This window comes from Stegodyphus dumicola, chromosome 8 (genome assembly GCF_044657685.1).
Source record: "Stegodyphus dumicola isolate Sdum_Otavi_A_Nest chromosome 8, ASM4465768v1".
NCBI lineage: Eukaryota > Metazoa > Arthropoda > Arachnida > Araneae > Eresidae > Stegodyphus > Stegodyphus dumicola.
Window position 1 is genome coordinate 92,763,733 of NC_140775.1, and position 22,184 is coordinate 92,785,916.

The window sequence follows — 22,184 nt, forward strand, 5'->3', positions numbered from 1 at the left end:
CTACATGGGCGTTTTCATGGATTTCACCATTTGTAACGTATGCACGAATAAGTTTTCCATAGAAAGTCCTCCACGAAAGCATCCTTCCCCTTAGGCAGATAGCCCACAAGTGCACTACCATATTCAAAATAACCAAACCTCCCCAGCATGAACTAGTATGCGTAAATATTTCGACTTAGGATCGCATATTAGGTTCATGAGCTGGTTATTCAAACACAATCTTTCTTTGTGAAACATATCTTTGTTGAAAAAATAGGAAAGTCGTATCTTAGAATCCACTGAAATTAAACGAATTGGGGGAATTAAAATGTAGGGATTGGGGGGATAAATGTAGTCTTACGAGGAATAATTATAAATATAAGTTATCATCAGGGAGGATGACAAACCAAACTCACGACACCAGGCGTCGAGAAAACTCCAATATATGGGCAATATGTAAACTCTAATAATAAATGAACAAGTTAAGTAATCGCAATAAATTACCTAATTTTTGCTAAAAGTTGCAAAGCAGTAAAATAATAATTTATTTTCTAATAGATTATCTTTCTCTCTATATATATACTGCTGGCCACCGTAAATGCAACACCCTGAAGGAAGCATGCAAATAACATGAAATTTACAACATGCATTAGCGGAGGTGAGATATGCAAATGATTAGAATTTCAGCGCAGACGCACATCACGCACGCCTGCGCCGCCACTTCAAAGCGCTATTTAAGGCTTGGAGTTTTCGACGATTTCAAGTTTCAAGTTCGGCAATTGTGTTTTTCTTGTGGTTTAAAAAAAAATCAATTATGCTTCGTAGTAAACAGCGATCATCGTTTGATCAAGTATCGAGTTCGACAGAGGGAGGATAGTGGCCTACTGAGAGTGTGAATTATCTTTCAGGGAAATCGGTAGTCGTGTTGGACGAAACCAAACAACTGTAATGCGGATATCTGACCGTTGGATGCAGGAGGGTACGACGGACCGACGTGTTCGATCGCATCCACCTCAGTGCACCACTTCACGTGATGACAGGAACATTGTGCGCATGGCAATGACGGATCGCTCAGTCACATCACGAACCATAGCACAGCACATTCAGTCTGTAACGCATCAACCAGCATCTGCGCGTACCATTCGACGCCGTTTACAGCACAGTGGTCTGTCCGCAAGACGTCCATTGATTCGTCTACCCTTGACGCAGAACCACAGACGTCTCCGCCACCAATGGTACGATGAAAGAAGGATGTGGACGGCAGAATGGAATGAAATTGTCTTTACTGACGATTCACGCTTCTGTCTACAACACCACGATGGTCGGATTCGAGTTTGGAGACACCGTGGAGAGAGGATGCTGAACAGCTGCTTTATGCACCGCCACACTTGTCCTGCACCGGGTATTATGGTATGGGGCGGTATTGGATATAATTTTCGCACTCCTCTAATACGTATCACCGGTACTTTAAACAGCCAGCGCTACATCTCCGAGGTGTTGGAGCCAGTTATCCTTCCTTACCTTCAGGGCTTTCCCACAGCCATATTTCAACAGGATAATGCGCGACTTTACGTGGCATGCATTGTCCAAGTGTTTTCCGTCAATCGCCAGATTGAATTGCTTCCCTGGCCGGCTCGCTCTCCGGATCTTTCGCTGATAGAAAACATGTGGTTCATGGTTGCTGAACGATTGACCCAAATTGCATCCCAATCAACTTTGGTGACGTGTGGAAGCTGCTTGGTCTGCTGCACTCCAAGAACACATCCAAAGTCTCTTTGAATCAATGCCGAGGAGTGTGGCAGCTTGCCCACAGCCATATTTCAACATGATAATGCGCGACCACACGTATCACGCATTATCCAAGGGTTCTTCGTCGTGAATTGCTTCCCTGGACGGCTCGCTCTCCGGATCTTTCTCTGATAGAAAACATGTCATGGTTGCTGTACGATTGACCCAGATTACATCCCAAACTGCCACACCAGATCAACTTTGGCAACATGTGGAAGCTGCTTGGTCTGCTGTACCCCAAGAACACATCCAAAGTCTCTTTGAATTAATGCCGAGGCGTGTGGCAGCCGTGATCTCCAACAATGAGCGGCTACTCTGGCTACTGATTCTGGAAGGAACCACACTTCACAGAAGTCTAAACATTTAATCATTTGATACTTGGTCAACATGTTATCTACTAAATAAATTTTGTTGTGATATCTCTTGTCATTTTTGGTGTTGCAATTTGGGTGGCCTGCAGTGTATATTAAGAAAAATGTCTGTGTGTTTGTTCGCGATTAACTCAGTCACTTCTATAACTATCGCTACCAAACGTTCTACAGTTCTTTTCTAGGTCCTGGAAAGGTCGACGTGCACTTATTTTTTTTTCTTTTTTAAAGTTTTACAAACTATGAATTCAGATTTTAAATTACGTCCAAACGGGCGTTTATTTTTTAACATTTTGTCTGTTACCTTTATTTATTAAATATCACGTTCTTCGCTCCTAAACCATAAAATTCAGTTCAAGAGCAATATCGCAAAATAGCTTTAAATTGAACATATCTTTAGAATTCCTGATACGCAGACTCACGCACTGGAGATAAAAATGTTTTTTCTGTACAACGTTGCCATTGCTCGCTTTGAAATCCTTGAGTTTAATAATCAAAACTTCGTTAAAGTTTTACAAAATGTGAAATCGATAATAAGAAAGAAATCAGAATTAAAGAGAAAGAAAGAAATAAAAGAAATTTCAAATTTAGGCTTCCACATATTCATATTCGCAGTAGGAGTACGTCATTCAAAACTCGATGGACCATCACAATGCGAGAAATATACATATATTTATGCAGATTTTTCATTATTTAATTTCTTCAAATATAATGCAGGACTCTAACATCTGGTGGCAACAGTTTGAAAAGTGAAATGGACATTTATAGTGAACCAACGCAAAATCGCAAAACGAAAACAATAGTCCTTCAGGGACAAAGCCACTTTGGACTAAAAAAGCTAAAATCAGAGATATTAATTAAAAACCCTAAAAATGCTAATTTTCGCTCTCATTTTTCCAAGTGGCAACAGTCTCGCACGCTGGGAGACAAAAATCTGCTTTATTTTGAGAAGTGTTGCCACTGCTCGCTTTCAAATCCTAGAGTATGTTAATAAAAATTTCTAAGCTTTACAATGAAATAAAAATAGCATTGTCAAACATTAAATACATTATTCCCGATTGCGAAAATTCTTGGGAAGCCAATTCGACTATTCTCATCTTCGTACAACTTTAATCAGCCGAGATATTAATTAAAACTCTAAAAGCACTAATTTTCTCACTCATTTTTTCGAGTGGCAACAGTCTCGCGCGTTGGAAATAAATATACTTTATTTCGAAAAGTGTTGCTACTTCTCGCTTTCAAATCATACAGTTTGTTAATCAAAAATTTAAGTTTTACAAAATCTATATACATATGAAGAAGAATGCCTGTTTGTGTGTTCGTTTCTTTGTTAGCGTTATTTAATTTTGATCAATTATCATCAATTTTTTGCCGCATTACTCGACTAAAATTGAACTAATTTTTTTAGCTACGTTTACAAAGTTTTAGCTCTATAAGCTAGTAGGTCTTCCCTTAAAATCTTGTAATTTTGACTAATAGCAAATCGCTATTTATTTTATTTTGTACATTGGCATAACCAGGCCATTACGTACAGTTTTTTCTTACACCTAAATGTGCTTTTCAAGCGGACGCGTCAGGAAATGGAACAGAGAATTGAGACTAAAGTTTATGACTAAGTTTTTTTTTAGTTAATATTCAAAAAGAGATTCGTATATAGTTTCAATTGTCTGTTTGGACGAAACGCGACATGGAATTAGCTAGATTCGAAAATCATTATAAAAATTCCCCCTGAAGAGTCTATAATGAGATTCGAATTGGGCTAATCTACCATTTACCGCTTTTTTGTTTTTGTATTTTTGCTTATGTCACACTTTTATTCTATTGTTTAAAGTATGCCTTACCTTGTTCAGCATATTACTTACAATTAGTTTTGAATTTTATTTGTAAATATTCTAGTGTTAATATTGTTTATTTAATGTTTACACTTTTCATTGCACTTTATTTTACTTATGTTAAAATTGTCACCGGAACCACAGTATCTAAGCTACTTTTTAGCGTAAGCACTAAGAATTTTCTTACAACTTGTTTTCTAAATTTTGCAGCTCAGTGCGCAAAATTCTTGAACACAAAGGTCTTTTTTTAGTTTGTTCTCTTTTTTTTTAATTATATATAGTTATAGTTATATTTTATAACAAAATATTAATGGAAGTAGGACTTTAATGAGAAAAAGTAATTTTAGCATTTGGGGAGGAAAGATTACTTCATTTGTTAATGCAGCATTTTGGCTTTTTTATTCTAATTATAATGAAGGCAGTTTGAATTTATGCTTTACAATTAAAGAGAAGCAAAGCAACACGGGTATAAATTGTTAACCGCTGTAATCATTATTTACTAAATGCTTAAATCCCAGAACTGTAATTGTTGTTAAAATAAATTATAACGGAAAGCAATAAAAGTGTTTAGGGAAAGATTTATTTAAAGCATTTTTCTGTATCGTAAAAAGTAGTTTATGTTAGGTATAAGTGAACATATATTTACACTAACGCAGGGAAATTATTTCTCTTCTTGTCTTTTTGTTTCTTTGTCTCTTTTTTTTAAGAATATTTTTAAGAAAGGCGGTACTTGGTTTTTGTAATATTAAAATTTAGGCACATAGAGTTTGTGATAAAACAAAAATTCTAATTTGAACTAAACTAAACTAGCGTAGGTGATTTATTGTTAACAGTGCATATGAATGGTATATTTGTTTTTTTTTATATCTAATACCAGTTTCTTAATTAAAATAAGAAATTAACTAGTTCTTTAAGTGCGTAAATATTATTTTTTTTTATTTCCTTTATTCAATTACATTAACGTTCAAAAATTAAGAAATAAATAGTTTGTATGGCTGAAATTTTAAATTAAAAAAAATATAAGTAAGAAAATGGGCACAAGCATAACACCGTACCAACAAAAGTAGTCCTTCAAAAGCCTTTTATTTCTATACTTTGTTAGTCGTAGATTTGTACTTTCAGTTAAAAATTTTTTATTAAACGCCGTATGGTTCCCCGGTCCCAATTTAATGAAGTATTATTTAATATAATTATGTTTAATGAAAGTTTATACTCATAAAAAATAAAGCACAAAATGTCTGACTTCTGTACGGGAAAAATTGTTCGAGATATTTTATTTTAAATTTTAAGATCAAGTTTAGGGGTCATACATAAACTGAATAAATGATTATTTGCAATTCTACGTAATTAAAAATGGAATGTCAGTCTAGAAAAAAGTTTTTGATGTTAATAGATTAAGGAACGAGCACCGCTACGCAGGCTATCATGAAAAATATTGACTAATATAATTTTTTTCTAAAATGAGATTTTAATTCACAAAACCTTATAGCACTCATATTCCAGAAAACAGCGTCGGCCTTCAGTATTGGCATTCAACACGTAGCATTTTTTGCCTAAATTGGAAACGAAAACTATTGCTAGTTTGATAAATTTTTAATGTTTATTAGATTATGGTTTTAAAGCATGAGAAAACTGATAAAGAATCGATTATTTGTGTGAAAATCCTTTCGTCATACGATTGTAATGAAATCATAAATTGAAGAATGTTACTGGCTAGTACACACTAAATGATATGAACTCCTCGAATGATTCAAATTTATTTTGTAACCAGTTCCCCCCAAAATGCCAAAAGATCGCAAAAATCTCAAATTTTGAAATCAAATAGCTCGGTCAACTTTTGTCATTCAGGTGCCAAATCTTTTGTATTTTATTTTCTTTAATGAGTATAAACGCTTACTGAATGTAACTGCAATGATAAGAAGACCATATTAAAATTACATTTTTTTTACATAACTGATTTTTTTTACCTAAAAGTGTTATATCATGAATATTTGCGTGAGTTGTAGCAATTTTCTAACTAGAAGTATAAATAATAAAAATAAAGGCGTATAATGATTTCTGTGGTTACGATGTGTATCCACAGAAATCCACAAAATGGATGATTTTTGATAATGAAGTGAAAATCGGTTTTTTGCTCAAACAAATGAGAAGAAGAATTTTAATAAAAGATATGCCTTCCTCTAACATGAATGTAGGCTTGCTACTTTCTGTATATCTTTTAAATTTAATTGTGGAGCTTTTCAATGCGGAGTCAAGGCCGCACATGTTACACCTCCAGTGTAGAGCGGCCGAGCGGTAAAGTCGCTGAACTCTGGTAGTTCGGTCCGAGGTTCGAATCCCGCAAACGGGCTGGATGCATGGGCGTTTTCGTGGTTTTCCCCATTTGTAACGTGTATACGAGCCAGTTTTTCTTAGAAAGTCCACTACGAGGACATCCTTTCCCTTAGGCAGATAGCCCTCGTGTGCTTTGCCGGAATTAAATAAACCAAACCAAACGAAACCTCCAGTGAAGCTCATCTAAGGATACTGTAGACAAAGCAGCTGCGATCACCCCTCTCGATTCACTGATTTCATATCCACAGTTCAAGAGAGGCAAAGAGAAGGGAGGATTGTGAAAAATTTCGTAAACTGTTAAAACGAAGTGACAACAATCTGTAACATAGCCGAAATCGGGCAATTCTAAATGCTCATTACTGGTTTCACACGCATTTGCACCATAGTTTAAGGTAGCTGTTACTAAATAAAGATAATGGTAAATTTCACCGCGTAACTTAATGTATATTCAGGTTAGAAAAAACCTCTCAAACTCTAAGCACATCCCAAGTTGATGGTCAGAGTATATCGGTAGACAATCTGAAGTATCACTGTTCAAAGAGTATTTCACTGTTATCTCAGCTCTGTTCTTTAAAGTTTTGTTTACCAAACTAATGGCCTGCAAACGCAAAGCTAATGGTCTATAAAATGCACGAAAACCACTAGTGTGTTATTAGTGTTAGAGAAAGCCTATTATGGCATACAATATAAGAACCTAATTTCTTCTTTTATTGTTTATTTTTTGCGTTTTGCATTTAAAATGTCAGAATCCCTTACTTTCATAGAGACGAGAGAGCATGCCTTAGTCCGGAAATATACTATTTTTATTACATTATATAGTAATACAGTATATAATGCATTGCGATGTACAGAAGGTTTCATTATTGCATTATTTCTGATTGGTAATGTGTTACTTGTATAATTTACAAATTAAACTTAACTTCAATTATGTAAGTTCCCTGAGTAGAATATTTGATATCAGCGTTCTTTATTATCTCGGTTTCATGTTTCCACTGTATGTCTGGATTCATACAGTGATACCTTAGATTCTGGGGTATTATACCCTAGAACAGAGCGCAGTGTACCTTCTATAGTACCAGTCTTCCGATGTTGTCCCACACGTATTCGATCGGGTTATAATCTAATGATTGAGCTGGCTAGTCCATTTATCAGTTCCTGAATAGCTTGCTCATCAAGACATTAATCCACTGTAACACCATTTCATAGGTCGCTTTTCCTCAAAATCAAGCGCACTGTTTTATTTATTTTAATAGGAACAATAACTTTGGAGAACCATTATTTTGGCATAATATATGTAAACAGAAATACTGGAGAGCGAAACGGCAAATGGCTTAAATACCAAATTCCAGACTTTGTATATAATTGCATCAATAATATTTCTGAATATAGCTAAGAGTTTTACTAGTTTTTTTTTATTTAAAATGAAAACTTTTGGCTAAACGAATTGGTAAAAAGGCGCATGAAAGCATGAAAGTAAAAGGAATATTTACGATTTTTACCACGAGCATAAAACGAAATATCTAAGGTGAAAAATTCAGACTATGTCTCTTACTGATTTAAATTTATGAAGAATTAAGGTCCTTTAACTTTATCTTACATTCCAAAATTAAACTGCACCAAATTCAATTTAGAATTCCATTTGAAATCAAAATTGGACATGATAATTCGTTTTTTTCTTTTTCTTTTTTAAGGAAATGGAATAATAAAACAGATCGCTTCTAATTCTTGAAAATGCAATTCCAGAAACAAGATAAATGCTGAGAATTTTTCTGAAGTCAAATTGCGATAAGAGAAAACTTTCCCCCAAAAGTAATGAACAGATTTATTGATTCAATTCTTATTTAAATTTCATAATTCTAGCACAGCTTTTCTAGATTGTCGACTAAAGAACAGAAACAAGTAACTTACAAAGTAATCATTTTACGGCTTTCGAAGAATATTGATTTCTTAATTAGAGTACTGGGTAGAACTCGAAACATTTGAACTAGTTGCAAACTGAATCCATCCGGATATTCGCAAAAAATCGGATAACAAGTTTCCTTTTTCTATGTGATGTTTATTATTACACTTTTGCACATTTAATTCAGAAGGAATTTTTGATTTTATTGAAAAAACTATTTAAATAAAGCATCAAATCTGGAAACTTCAGGGATTAGCATCTCGTAGAGTTTTAAAGTTGAAAAATGAAAGGTAAAAAAAAAAAAAAAAAAATCGCAATCGGCACTTTTTTATGAGGATTTCCGTTTAACACATGAAATTTTTTTAAGCTAAGCAGATATTAAGCCTGTTAGTTTAAGAATTAGCTCCCATATCTGCAAGGTATACAGCATAAAGTCCTATACCTCAAATGATCTGTTTAAAATGGGAAACCCGAATGGTAAGAAGGAAAGCTTTCATATGATGTGATATTAATTCATCATAAATTGTTGTCACATTCTAAACTATGCTCTTGTTTATCAAAGAAAAGAATTATTCAAAGCTCAAATGTGCACTTGTTTTTGTGAATTGTTGTGCACAAACTTTTCAATAAATATTTCCCTGAAGCAGCAATACTTTTTATTTTGCCGAGGCACAAAATCTCGAACTGAAAACAATAAATGCCTAGAAAGAGTGCCCTTCGAGGTGCTTAAATTTAATTTTGTTTATTGCGTCAAAATATGCAAGGACTTTCTGCCTAAAGGGAGGGATACTTTCACAGTGGACTTTCAAAGGAATATCGGCTCGTGTACAAAAGCGTCCATGCAGCTAGCCAGTTTGCCTGGAATAGAACCCAGGTCGAATTGCTATTGCCCATCGTTTTACCATTCGACCATTTATGAGCCGTTCTTTTGTCTAGAAACGCTTAAGATAATTCATTATATGTCGCCTATAGAAAGAAATATAAAGTCCGCAGTTTTGGATATCTGGAATCAGGAATATGAAAGTTCTACAATATAACCATTGCTTCAAGTTTTCTGCAATAGATCAATTTTGTCAATAGTTATCAATCATTATTTAATCAGCGTACTTACAAGGTGGTTAATTATTACTTCCAAGCGCCATTATCATATTGTCATCATGCATTGCATAGTTCCTTGCCAACGAATCGACTTGCAAATAAATTTTTAAACTTACTTTAGCTTTACAGCCGAATATAGCTTCATATTCGACTGAGATCTGTACTGGAATGATGCGCTCCCTTTTTCTAAAGTAAATTATTTCTGTTTCTTATAATCGCTTCATTGTATTGCTTGTTTCAAGTGAAGCGATAATATCCACTCAGTGTCTCGATTTGTTTTTTCGACTGAGCGTTACAATTGACTACGTCTTGGCTTTCCACGAATGATTTTGACTTTCTTCCTCATAATACAGTCATTTCTCAATAAATTGATTAGCAAATTTTCAGCCATTGGGACTTATTTGGAATTTACCATAATATTTGGAGCACAGCAAGACGCATGGTGCCTCAAATATTGTGAATACGTCGAACAAGGTGATAAGCAACATTCCGGCTCGTTTTGTGTTTAACGCTCCTAAATAAATTTCGTTAAATGATCTTGACAGACCGTTATAAACGTAAAATCTCTGTATGCTTTTGATTGCATGCCAATGAGATCAACTTGATGCCTCGATTTTAAGTCATTGCTTTTAACTGGTTTAACAAGTAGACCTTTTCTTGGAAAGCTTTGTTTCTTTTGACAAAGTTCAGAAAGATTTAAATATAGACCGAATAATGACTGTTTGTATAACCATTATTCGGAGTGTTATTGTAATTCAGATTTGATTAGTTTCAGACATTCAAATATATCATTACAATGTGGAGTATAAAATTATTCTTAACCCCTTTCTACATTCTTTTTCGCCCTACACGATTAACTACACGTCACTCTAATAACTGAATATGAAAGTAATATCATATTGACACTGCGCAGCATCTACAACAACAGAAATTTTCGAACGTATTTGCGACTATCTTGAGAAATGCAAAATCCTTTATCTAAAATGCATAGTCAACTGATTTTGTCTCTCTATAACAGACAAAAAGAAACTCATGCGCTCGCAACAGCTATCGCACGTTTGCACAATTGCCAGGCTCTGATGTTGGAAAAAGTAATACGTATGCATAATCGCAAATCTCAAATTGAACGCTTTGAAAATTATTACATTTACCGTTCATTGTTGTATATTATTAAAAATATCCGGTTCATGTTATAAATTCTAATAAATTATTATTTTAACCGGCTTATTCCGCTGTTATTAATATTAACCGATTAATCTCTTTGGCCATAACATATATATTCAGTTAGAGAACTGAAATTTTCAAATTCTACTACCGGCTGAAATAGGGTTTATACGCAAATGCCGTGCATATATTTTTTATTACTGCAAAACTAGATTACTTCACAAAATATGTTCATAATCATTCTAGTAGTATCACGATTTTCACTGCCTAATAATTTCTAGTAAATTATGCTTTTATGCAGCAGCTACTTACTTGCGAAAAAAAATTGAGAGTAGTTTAATCATAACAGGTGTGGGAGGAGACTTCTCATCTCGAAACTGCAGATTACAGTTTAATACGTCAAAAATAAATTTCAATTAAAAAGTTTAAGAAATACGATATTGAGAGGAAAAACTATGAAAAACAAACTTAAATTGCCCATCGCTTCTTAAAAAAATATCTACTGTTGCTAGCGTATTATACTAAATTTTTCCTGTCGAATTAAAATTAATTTCAGCTCAAAAAGTGGTCACTTTTGAAAATTTGGCTTTTTTCTGCATTTCTTTGGAATGTAAAATAGCATAAATATAAAAATATTAAGTAAATTACATTCCCGCTTGACCAAAACTAAAAGTAGCTATAAAGAGGCTTGCGATAAGCATATTACAAGATTTCATCCCAAAACTATTAGATTTTACTTTTTTTTACAATTATAGGACACTACAAATCTGTTTTATTTAAGCTAATTATGGTATAAAATAACAAATGCTCCAAAATAATTATTAATTTTTTGCATATTTAACAAATTGTATAATATTGAAGAGAAACAAAATATCTTAATTAGCATCGATTGCCAATAGTGTTTATTTTATTGAGGACAGAGTTTTACAGCGAAATGAAAACAATAAACATCCCAATAGAGGTTTGTGTTCTAGGCATGTTTAAAAGAAAAAGCACTGAGCGAACTAAATAATGATTAGAGAAATTAAATAAAGCCGGTGATTTTAATAAGATCAGCGAATTGTTGTCATTTTATAAAACATTTCTTAAAAGAATTAACTGTTTTATACAAATGCTAAGAAAGCACAACGAATCGAAAATGAATTCACGCATTAATTTATAGTCCACACCTGTTTAGAACTCCTTATAGTAGGAATGAGCTCAAATTAGCACCTCACATCAAATATTTGCATATATTAGGGCAACTAAATACGTATATCTGATTATATCAGAAACTAACTTGCATATCAATTAAAGAAAAATGGGATTTTCAAAGTCATGGATCTCTTAGCAAAACAGTGTCTCAGATTGCAATGCTTCATTATTCTGAAAAATGCATATTATCGTGGAAGTCCTATTAAGTACATTACTTTTTTCCAAGCAATATTTTGGGGTAATATTTCGAGAAATATTGGCGAAAATTCAAAGTTAAAAATGTTGAAAAAATTATCACAGAAAACTTACAAACGCATATATTTGTCTGTCCCATACGAGAAAACATAAGCTGACTCCTTAGACAAATTTTGTGGCCATTTCATTACATTACATTGCATTAGTTTACCAGAGGCACCGGAACTTCACAGGTGCACTGTTATATGAACCTTCAGCACTATAACCGCCGCCTTGATCGTTGCGGCAGTTAGTAGTGTCTGCTGCCACGTAATTGTACCAGGATTCGAATTTTGACATGCCAATGTGTAACGTTCTCGTAGCATGGGGCTCGATGGTATTGTAATTGCCGCAATAAAACATGCCATTGCCGCATTAAGAAGAAAAAAAAACATGCAAAATATCTTTAAACCAAAAGTCAGTTCGAAAGACTGACAGGGAATTGGATAGATATGAGAAAGTATTATTATGTTTCGAGGCGTTTTAAGATAGAAGTTTGCGGATTTGGTGCATGATGGATCTTTTTTATGAAAAAAGAAATTTCAGAACATTGCAAACGGTGCTGCACTGATTATTAATTGTAACACCTTTAAGCAAGGTCTGAATCAAATCTTAGAATACTAATGTTCCTAATGTTTAGAAGTGTGTTTTATGTTTGTCCTTATCATATTCATGGTTTAAAGTAGTCTTTATTGCGGCCTGTCGCATGTTTAATCCGTAAAAAATCGTGATAAAACTTAGTAAATTGATGTTTATGAACTATTTTAAAATAAATGCTCTAATTTGTAAGGTACTTAATACATATCATGTATCTGTAATGAACTGTACATAACCGTAGACTTTGAAGATACTGATTCGCTTAAAATCGAATCTTCCTGGTCATAGGACATTTTAGTGAGATACTACAACATTCAGATTATTTCGTAGAAGGCACATTATCAGAGAAGTCTTCATACCAGATAGTCTATCTTTTGGTAATAGAAGGCAAGAGGTTAATGTTTACTTCGACAACAGACGAGTGTGATGCTTATGTTTATGTCACATCCGGATGAAATGATAAGATATCATTACGCGATGTTTTTCTGTACATATACTGTTCTATAGATTTTCGCTTTTTTATTACACAGATGAAATAAGCTTACTCTTAACGAATTGCAGTTTCCGGGCTTCATTATGCGCTTTATTTTTTTAGATTAGATTTTATTTAGAAGGTAAAGCAAAATTTAGATTACGTACTATATATTTATGTCTTACAAATTCACAAGCAACGTTTTCTCGTATTTTGAAGAGGTGGTATAACTGCTGTAGCTTTCATACCATGAGGACCATCTTTTTCACTTTCGATTATCAAAATGCACCCTCCATGTATTTTTATTTTTAACTTCAATTAATGTAAGTAACTTAAAGTAATGTAAATGGGCAGAAGTGCGTCCATGGTACATTAATGGGTGCAACCCTACCCACCTGGCAGATTTTGTCATATGGTCATTAATGGGCTGTGCCGGCTTCAACTAATAAACAATGGCAACTAGCAACCCGGCTGCATCCCAGGTAATACATGGCAAGAATGAGAATGACTGACAATAAAAGCCACGGAAATCCAAGGCTCCAAGACCCGAGTAACTAAAAGTTATAAAATGTAACCAAGGAAACTAAAAAGATACAACCAACTGGGATAGTGCGTCGATGGTATAAGTTAGCTCTATCTACCGTAATTTTCCGTCAAGTTTCAGTGCTGATTTTGAGAATTTTGGTTCACTCCCTCTCGCGACGGGAGTTGCCAGAGGGGCTATTTACGACCTCTATTACTATTAACTTTGTTAATCTTATCGAATTACCTTGCGCATATTTCTGCAAATGTCGCCATGCTACTGCTACATTACCAGATGCTCAACATTATAAATATTTATGATCAGACATGAAAACTAAACACCTTCTGTTAAGCCGAAATAAGAACCAGCCAAACTTTTATAATATCATTTTTGGGATCAACATGCCCAAATTAATAAGGATTTCACTTACGTAACAAAACGTGTGTAGGAACAGTGTAATTAGTGATGCTAAGTTTCCTCCATCTCTTCTCGTTTACAGCACGTATAAAGTTGTTTCTTTTCTTATTTACGTACTTAACATATTTTTTTTCATTAAAAAACGTGGATGCTAGAAATAAATTTCTAACAAAACTAGATGCTATTAAAGTTTGGCAGCAAAATACAATTAAAGCTTGACACTAATGCTTTGAATAATATGTGCAATTAAATTTCATATGCTAATCGATTAACGATTTTAATTCATGTGCAGATAGATTGATTGCATCTTTTATTGACAGATTATCAGTATTCATTGCTACGCTATTGCGCTACTTTTTTTTTATTAAAAGTGAGAATAGGCATCTAAGCGTCTAAATGTAAAGAAGAAATATTTTTGATATTGAGTTGTTGCAAATGAAATAGACGAATTCATAGATGCTCGAAATGCAAAAACAGGAACAACCATTTTTAAAAATCAAACCAGTCACTATCATCATCAATAAATAATTGTCATTGGGTGGATTGTGTCTGTATGCTATGTTTGAAATTTTCACTGTCTGTTAGGGAAAGGAATGAAGTCTTCTTTCCACTGATAGACGTATGAGTCACTGATAAAGCATTTCTGCAGGGAAAAAATCCAGGTAATGGAGAAAAATGACAGTAGAGAAAAGTGATGGTATAACGTAAAGTATTCTAGAGAATGTTTTTTTAGAGAGAGTTACAACTTTGTGCAAAATTTTTCTGCATGGTATAGAGCTCTTGCATTGTATTAGATCACCAAGATTTGTTTATTGACAAACAGTTCAAGACATAATACTTTCATAACTGACTATATATCCTTTACAGTAGCGATCTACATTCATTGTTTGGCCCTGAGGGAAAAATTAATGGTGTGTGATATCAGAAGGAGATCACCAAATTCTTTAAATGTGAAGGAGGTTTGAGAACAATTTCTTTAGTTCCTTTATGCCTAGCCGTTAAGATGAAAGCTTACAATGTTCTTATTCAGTGGAAAAGAGCATACACCAAATTCCTTTACCTTCTCGTGACTGGTTAGTTTGTCCAGCTTTCACATATCAAGCTTTCCTACTTTATCTATTATTGCTAAGAAGCAGTGAACCTATTAAACAGTGAACTTTGAGTACATGCAAAGCTTCCTGTTATCGTTTAGAACTGGTTAAATCCAATTAAGTCATTTAATTCAAGAGGATTGCTTGAGGAAAGTGTTGATTAGAGCTGTTGGCAGAGGCCTCTTGGTTCCAACTTTTCAAAATGAAACCGTCGATAATTGAACATCTGTTAAAAGATTTATTAATGCATTTGGAGTTATTACTGAAATCCCCAATTTGATTTGATAAAGCAAAGTGGCTTTCATTAAACACTTCTTCCCTGCTTGGCTTTGTCAGCTTTCATTACTGCATGTTTGCTGAAGTTAACTGCTGCTATTGAATCGCACATGCTTTGCTTGCTACTTTGTCTTGCATCATAAAAATTCGCGTGAAATGAAGATTCTGCTTTTCGCTCACTGCATAGAAATCGCCGCATCTTTCGTCGACCATTTCACTTGCAAAAACACAATTAAAAATTGCTTTTTTGATAATTATTTGCTATTTTGCTTTGTATGTTTTTTATTTTAATAACTTAATAATTATTTTTGTCTTGATATCATTTTGTTCTTTTTGTAAAAACTATATTTTAAAAACTGCCACTGTTTAACCTTTTCTTGGCATAATTTTAAATGATTAAGATTCAGTGCATTTCGAGAAACAAAGGACAAAGTCTCTTTCAAGAACTAATTATTTTTTGCAAGCGTATGAATTAAGTTGCTTTAGGTAGGCAACAAGGTGAACAGTTAACAATATCCTTTGAAGAAAGCAAATGGCGAAGAATTTTTATGAATTAAGCTTTGTCCTTCCCTCGCATTTCCTTTACCGGACAAAGCTAATTGCTGGGCATTATATACTTGAATCGATTGAATTAAATAGCTTCAAAATAATTTCCTCCTGAAGAAGGCAGATCACAGAGTTTGTCTTTTGAAATGCACTCATATTTTACATTTAAAATTATCGCCAATCAGAATTACCATTATATAATTCCAATTTGGATTGCATCTCTTGCATGAATTAATGAAAAACAGAATAGAAATATTATAAATAATTAAAGATGGCATATATATCTTGCATGCATGTCTGCTAAACAAAATATGGAATTTATCATTTATTAAAGTTGGCATGTACCTCTGCATGAAATAACGTCAAACAAACTCTGAATTTGGTCATTAAAGCTGAAGTGTGCATGTACCTCTTGCATGAATTTTATAGCTGTGAAGCGATTTTTAATGTCTTAACGATATTTCATTATGAGAATTTTATATAATTTTCTGTGAAATTCTTAAGGATTAAAGGTTGAAGAAACTTTTGAGGAGGAGGAAACTTTTACTGAAATTGTGACTGTGAAAAGTAAAGGTAAGCGAATGTTTACTACTATTTATTCATTTTATATGAAAAAGTGGTACACCTTTAACGAGCAAATCTGAACCCTGAGCCTTTCTATTTTTACACTAGTCCTTTATTTTTGTTCAAGTAAAGAATTATTCAAAATCCATATTCTTTACAGTAAGGTAAATTTGGAGAACAATACATTTTGAATTTAAAACTACTCAATTTTTTGTCACATCTGTTCGCCGTTATACATCAGAAACCTTTAAGAAATTTGATTGTACAGTAAACTCTTGCCGAATGTAGGGGTTATGTCATTAACACATTGCGTAAAACCGCGTTCCACAGAGTTAACATTCTATGAAAATAACGGGTTAGGTATGGTTCAGATTAAAAAAAAATATGTATCATTTATATAAGCCTAAATGCTTTTGTAATTAAGAGCGGAAAGGGAAGCAAATGTTAATGCAATGTTGTAAATATTAATAAATGTTGCAAATTTTAATTGAAAGGATTTCTATTACTACTTAGTATGTATATGATAAAATTATTTTTTTAAATAGCCGGTGATTTGTGTTTGAACGTCATTGTGCTTGCCTTTCATTAAACGTTTCACGTAAGGGACGCACAATTTTTCAATACCTTTCAATAAAGTATCCGCTTCTTTCTTCATTTTTGTCAATCTACATTACAAAATCAGACAGTTCATTTTTCTCGCAATTCATTTAAATTCTTGTACATTAAGGTCTCTCGATCTTCTTCAGTAAAAAAAATTTAGCTAATGTCATAAGATCACCCAAGATTTCATTCGTCATTTCACGATCGTCATCCTCGACTAATTCTTTGATTTCTCTTTCGTCCATATCTGAAAACCCTTCGTCGCGTATTGCTTTGGCAATATGTATTGTTTCCTTGACTTAATTTTCAGTTGATGGAAAGCTTTTTAAATTGTTGTTAACTTCTTTGCAGAACTGATACCAGCGAGCATATATTGCTGATGAGTTCACTTGTTTCCGTGTAAGCTTAATCATTTCTTATGCAGTATCTTATGTTGAATCGCTTCCAAACTTCCATTAGTGTGTAGTGGTTTCTTTCGTCTAGTGCTTTATTCGAAGAAATGTAAACATGCTTGGCTTAATAAGCTTTGAATAATTAATAAGCTTTGAATATTTTTATGATTCCTCGATCCATTGGTTAGATTAAGAAGTGGTTTTCAATGGAAGGAATAAAACCTCAACCTATGAGGACCTTCAGCAGTGTGTCGTGAAGCATTATCGAGAATTAGGAGAACTTTGAAGTTCAGGTTTTGCTGCTGTCTGCAACATTTCGCTTCGTCAATGAATGCATTTTCAAACCAGCCATTGAAGAGGACTATCGCAATGCGACCGATGCTCTGCAGCATCGCGCGTGTGTTTGAAATTCTTACTCAGAACAAATTGAATAGAGACAATAAAACGCTTACGCGCAAAATAGTGTTCGGCAAGGATTTACTGTATTAAAAATAAGAACTTCGGTGATACAAATTAATCAGGAAAGTAGTAAAATTTCACAAAATATAATGCATGACGTAAACAAAACAAGACAATCTCATAGCAGTCCATGATATATCAAAGGGAACATTGAGGTATGGCTCCAAAGCATCAACAAGAAGCAGGCAGCACCGTTAGTACTGCTGTCTGCTCAGAAGGCCTTTCTTCTATTTTAGTAAGAGACATAATCATCGAAGGGAAATACTCATTAATTAATCAGCTAATATCCAAAACGTGTTTTATTAAATGAATGGATCATTTCTTGAGACTCGTGACATCAAGAAATTCCCTTATCAATAATACAAGTTACCTGAATTTAGCGTTATTATTTGCAAGGGTGTCGTTCATTGCAGTGGCACCTTTTTATCTACACCTATTCCACTGTTGTTTCAAAATATTCTAAGATCTATAAACCGACATCAATCACTTTTAAAATGTAACTTTTAATATGTACAATATATACAGTTCATAGATCAAACATGGTGGTTCAGTTGACAAATAAATCTATATGCTTTCATAATCGAAAATCGAAATCAAATAGGAACCGAAGTGTTCCTAATCAAATAGTGTGCGAAGTATTAACATCCATCTATCGAACTGCCGGTGGAGAGTCTATGGAAATTCAGAAGGCACGTCGCGTCGCGTTAACACGCAACGCTAGCGCCATCTATCAATTAATCAAAATAATTTCCACACACTCCCCACCTGAACTCTGTCAAGAGTTCACATCAATCTAACAAGAATCAAATTTATAGCAATAAGTATTTTAACATATAATTATAAAACAATTGATAAGTATATTAAATGAATAGAAAATATATAGAAAATATATTCAAACTATAATCACTAAATTCTAAAAAAGGTATGTTATCATCAAATATAATTTGACACTCGGTAAATTTAAACGATTCTTAATCTAATCATATGAAACTAAATTATCAAAATAAACAATTGCATAAAACATATTCAGTCATATTCATATTATTAAACAATAAAAAATTTTTTAAAGTTCCAAAGGATATAATAATTGAACTGGTCGTTTTATTATTGTTCCATCAGAAGTTTTTAGTTCACAAGAACGAACTTTGTTGTCACGACCACGAAAAACGTTTATCACTCTACCACAATTCCACAAAAGTTTGCACTTATTGTTGCCTTCAATTAATACAAGATCATCAACTTTTAGATCATCATAAATGTTAGGATTTTTTAATTGATGAGCTGTCCGAAGATCCATCAAATATTGTTTTTTCCATTTAGTCCACAATTGCCTAACCATTAAATCTTGATAAATCTTTCTTTTAGTCAGAGAGAACTTGGTAGAGCCATCTTTAACAATGGAATTAAAGTTGATAGGTAATGTAGAATCTTTGTTTCCAAAAATCAAAAAATTGACTGGCTTCAGTGGCAACGGTTCCTTGTGGTCATTGTACACATATGTCAAAGGACGAGAATTCAAAACAGCTTCCACTTGTGCTAAAACTGTTGACAATTCTTCAAACGTTAGTAAAGCTTTACCGAGAATTTTTCGTAAGCACTCTTTCACTGATTTTACTAATCTCTCGTAGAAGCCTCCCCACCAAGCCCCTCGTTCTATTATAAACTTCCAACTGATTCTTTCATTCGACAGAAAATCTTGGAATTTCTCATTCGACAATAGTTTAGAGAAATGTTCGAGTTCTTTTTTTCCCTTTTTAAAAGTTTTCGCCTTGATCGAATAAATTACTCGACAATTGCCTCTCCTAGATGTGAATCTTTTGAATGCCATCAAGAAAGAATCTGTAGATAGATTCGGTACAAGTTCCAGATGTATGGCTCTAGTGATAGCGCATGTAAATAATGTTACATAGGCTTTTTGACTTCCTTCGATGTTTTTTACGTAAATCGGTCCAGCAAAATCTATGCCAGATACGTAGAATGGTGGTGTCTCATTGATTCTGTCTTCTGGAAGTTGAGAAGTGGTCTGGTCAGCAGACTTCAATGAATATCTTTTACAAATAAGACACTTGTTTATTATTTTCTTGATAAATTGACGTCCTTTTGGGATCCAAAAGCGACTTCGAATTTCAGCTAAGGTCGTTGCTACTCCTCCATGCATCATTTTAACATGTGCACTTTCTACTATCAAATTTGTTAGCCAGGAGTCTCTTGAAAGAATTGCCGGATGTTTTTCATCATGTGACAAACTAGAATGTTCTAATCTTCCACCCGCTCTAAGTATCCCGTTCTGGTCTAAAAATGGGTTAAACAGATATAACGATGATTTCCTTTCGACTTTATTCGCTTTCTTCAGAGACTCAATTTCTTCAGGATAAAAACGTTCTTGTTCAGATCGAATCCAATAATTTTCGGCGTCCACTATTTCTTCAGTCGTTAATGGACCTGTCAAATGGTTTGTTTTCCTAATTTTACCAATGAATCGTTTCATCCAACCAGTTATTCTCAACAATTTTCTTAAATTACTATATTTTGAGATGTCTATAAGCCTTTCTTCAACTGCCGTGCATACAAATTCATAAATATCATTAATATTTTTGCGGTATTCTAATTCTTCTTCAGTGACAGGTTTCTCTTCATTCTGTCGAGGCCACAACTCAGACGACATTCTAAGCCATTCTGGTCCTTGAAACCAGATAGGATTGTTTTTCAAATCTGGAAGTTTAGCTCCTCTCGAAGCCAAATCAGCGGGATTACATTTACCGGGGCAATAATGCCAATTTTCTGGGGATGTCAAATTTTGTATTTCCTGAATACGATTTTTAACGAAAAGTTTAAATTTCTTTGCACAGTCTTTTATCCAGAAAAGTGTGATTTTCGAATCAGTCCAGAAAAAACAAGAAGGTTGTAACTTCAAAACTTTATTGATGCTAGTGTCTAATTTGGCTGACAAAAGAGCTCCCATTAGTTCCAACCTAGGTAAGGTGAGCGGTTTTAAAGGCGCTGCTCTAGTCTTTGAAGCAACAAAAACCGTAAATATTTGTTCATTGCTAGAAATTATACGTAGATACGCTACTGTACCATATGCCCTTTTGCTAGCGTCAGAAAAACAATGCAGTTCAATTCTTTCCACATCACTATTACCGATTGCAGAAAAATAATATCGTGGAATACCGATTTCGTCCAAATTGGAAACTTCTTTGCACCATGTTTTCCAAACAGAACATAAATTTTCTGGTAGTTCATCATCCCAATCTAAAGCAAGTGTCCAAATTTGCTGCAATATGATTTTGACTCTAAGTACAAACGGTGATAATAGACCTACAGGATCAAAAATTCGTCCTATTGCTTGTAGGACGAAACGTTTAGTATTAACTTGTTTTGAGAGAAATGTTATCAAATTTTTTACATCAAAGTAAATTATGTCACTTTGGTTGTCCCAAGCGACTCCTAACACTTTCAATGGAGGATTTCCAGCTTCCGAAACATGACTAGATTCCTCGGATTCAATACCTTCTTTAATCCATAATTCGCGCAGTTCTTGAGAATTGGTGTGCCATTTATGTAGAATCATACTAGCATCTCTAAAAATGCTGAAGCATTCTAAACTGGTATTGAAAGCAAGTTCAACGTTTTGGTGTCCTCCAATGATGTCATCTACATAAATGTGATCATTTAGAAATTCGCAAGTGGCAGGGTAGGTTTTCTCATATTGTTTCAAATGGTATTTAATGGTTGCAGCCAGTAAAAACGGACTGCTATTTACGCCAAATAACACACGTGTGAACCGATAAGTTATAAAATTTTGTGGATCATCGAATGGGTTTTTAGTAAACAGAAAACGCGTTACATCTCTGTCCTTCTCATCTACTTCTATCTGAAGAAAAGCCTGCTTTATGTCACTTGTAAATGCTACAGGATGAAGCCTGAAGGCCAACAGAAGTTCAAGAATGTCAGGATACAAATTTGGACCAATATACAAGCAGTCATTTAACGAGATTTCACCAGGTCCATGTGAAGACGCGTCGAATACGATACGTAGTTTACTAGTAGTTCGATCACTACGAACGATTTCTCTGTGAGGCAAATAAAATGTGATTTGAGATTCACTATCAACAGTGTCTGGAACTGGTTCAATGATGTTTTGTTGTAAATAATCTTGTAGAACTGTTTGATACGAATAAAAGAGTTCAGGGTTATTCTGAAATCGCTTTAAAAGTTTCTCAAATCGTTTCAACGCAATCGCTTTATTGTCATGTAACTCATATTTTCTATCAGACTTCCATGGCAGCCTAACCTTGTAACGAGAATTTCTGTATAAAATTTCCGATTCGAATTTTTCCATTATGGTATTGTCTA

General features: G+C 33.8%; 1 protein-coding gene across 1 annotated transcript in view; it reads left to right on the forward strand.

The window, feature by feature from the left end:
- LOC118180311 (secreted frizzled-related protein 5-like) overlaps positions 1 to 22,184 on the forward strand; it is a 47,278-nt gene that overhangs the window by 19,311 nt on the left and 5,783 nt on the right. The window contains exon 2 of the mRNA XM_085823006.1: positions 16,318 to 16,386. Within this exon, the coding sequence (XP_085679132.1) occupies positions 16,318 to 16,386 (69 nt within the window). The remainder of the gene's footprint in view (positions 1 to 16,317; positions 16,387 to 22,184) is intronic.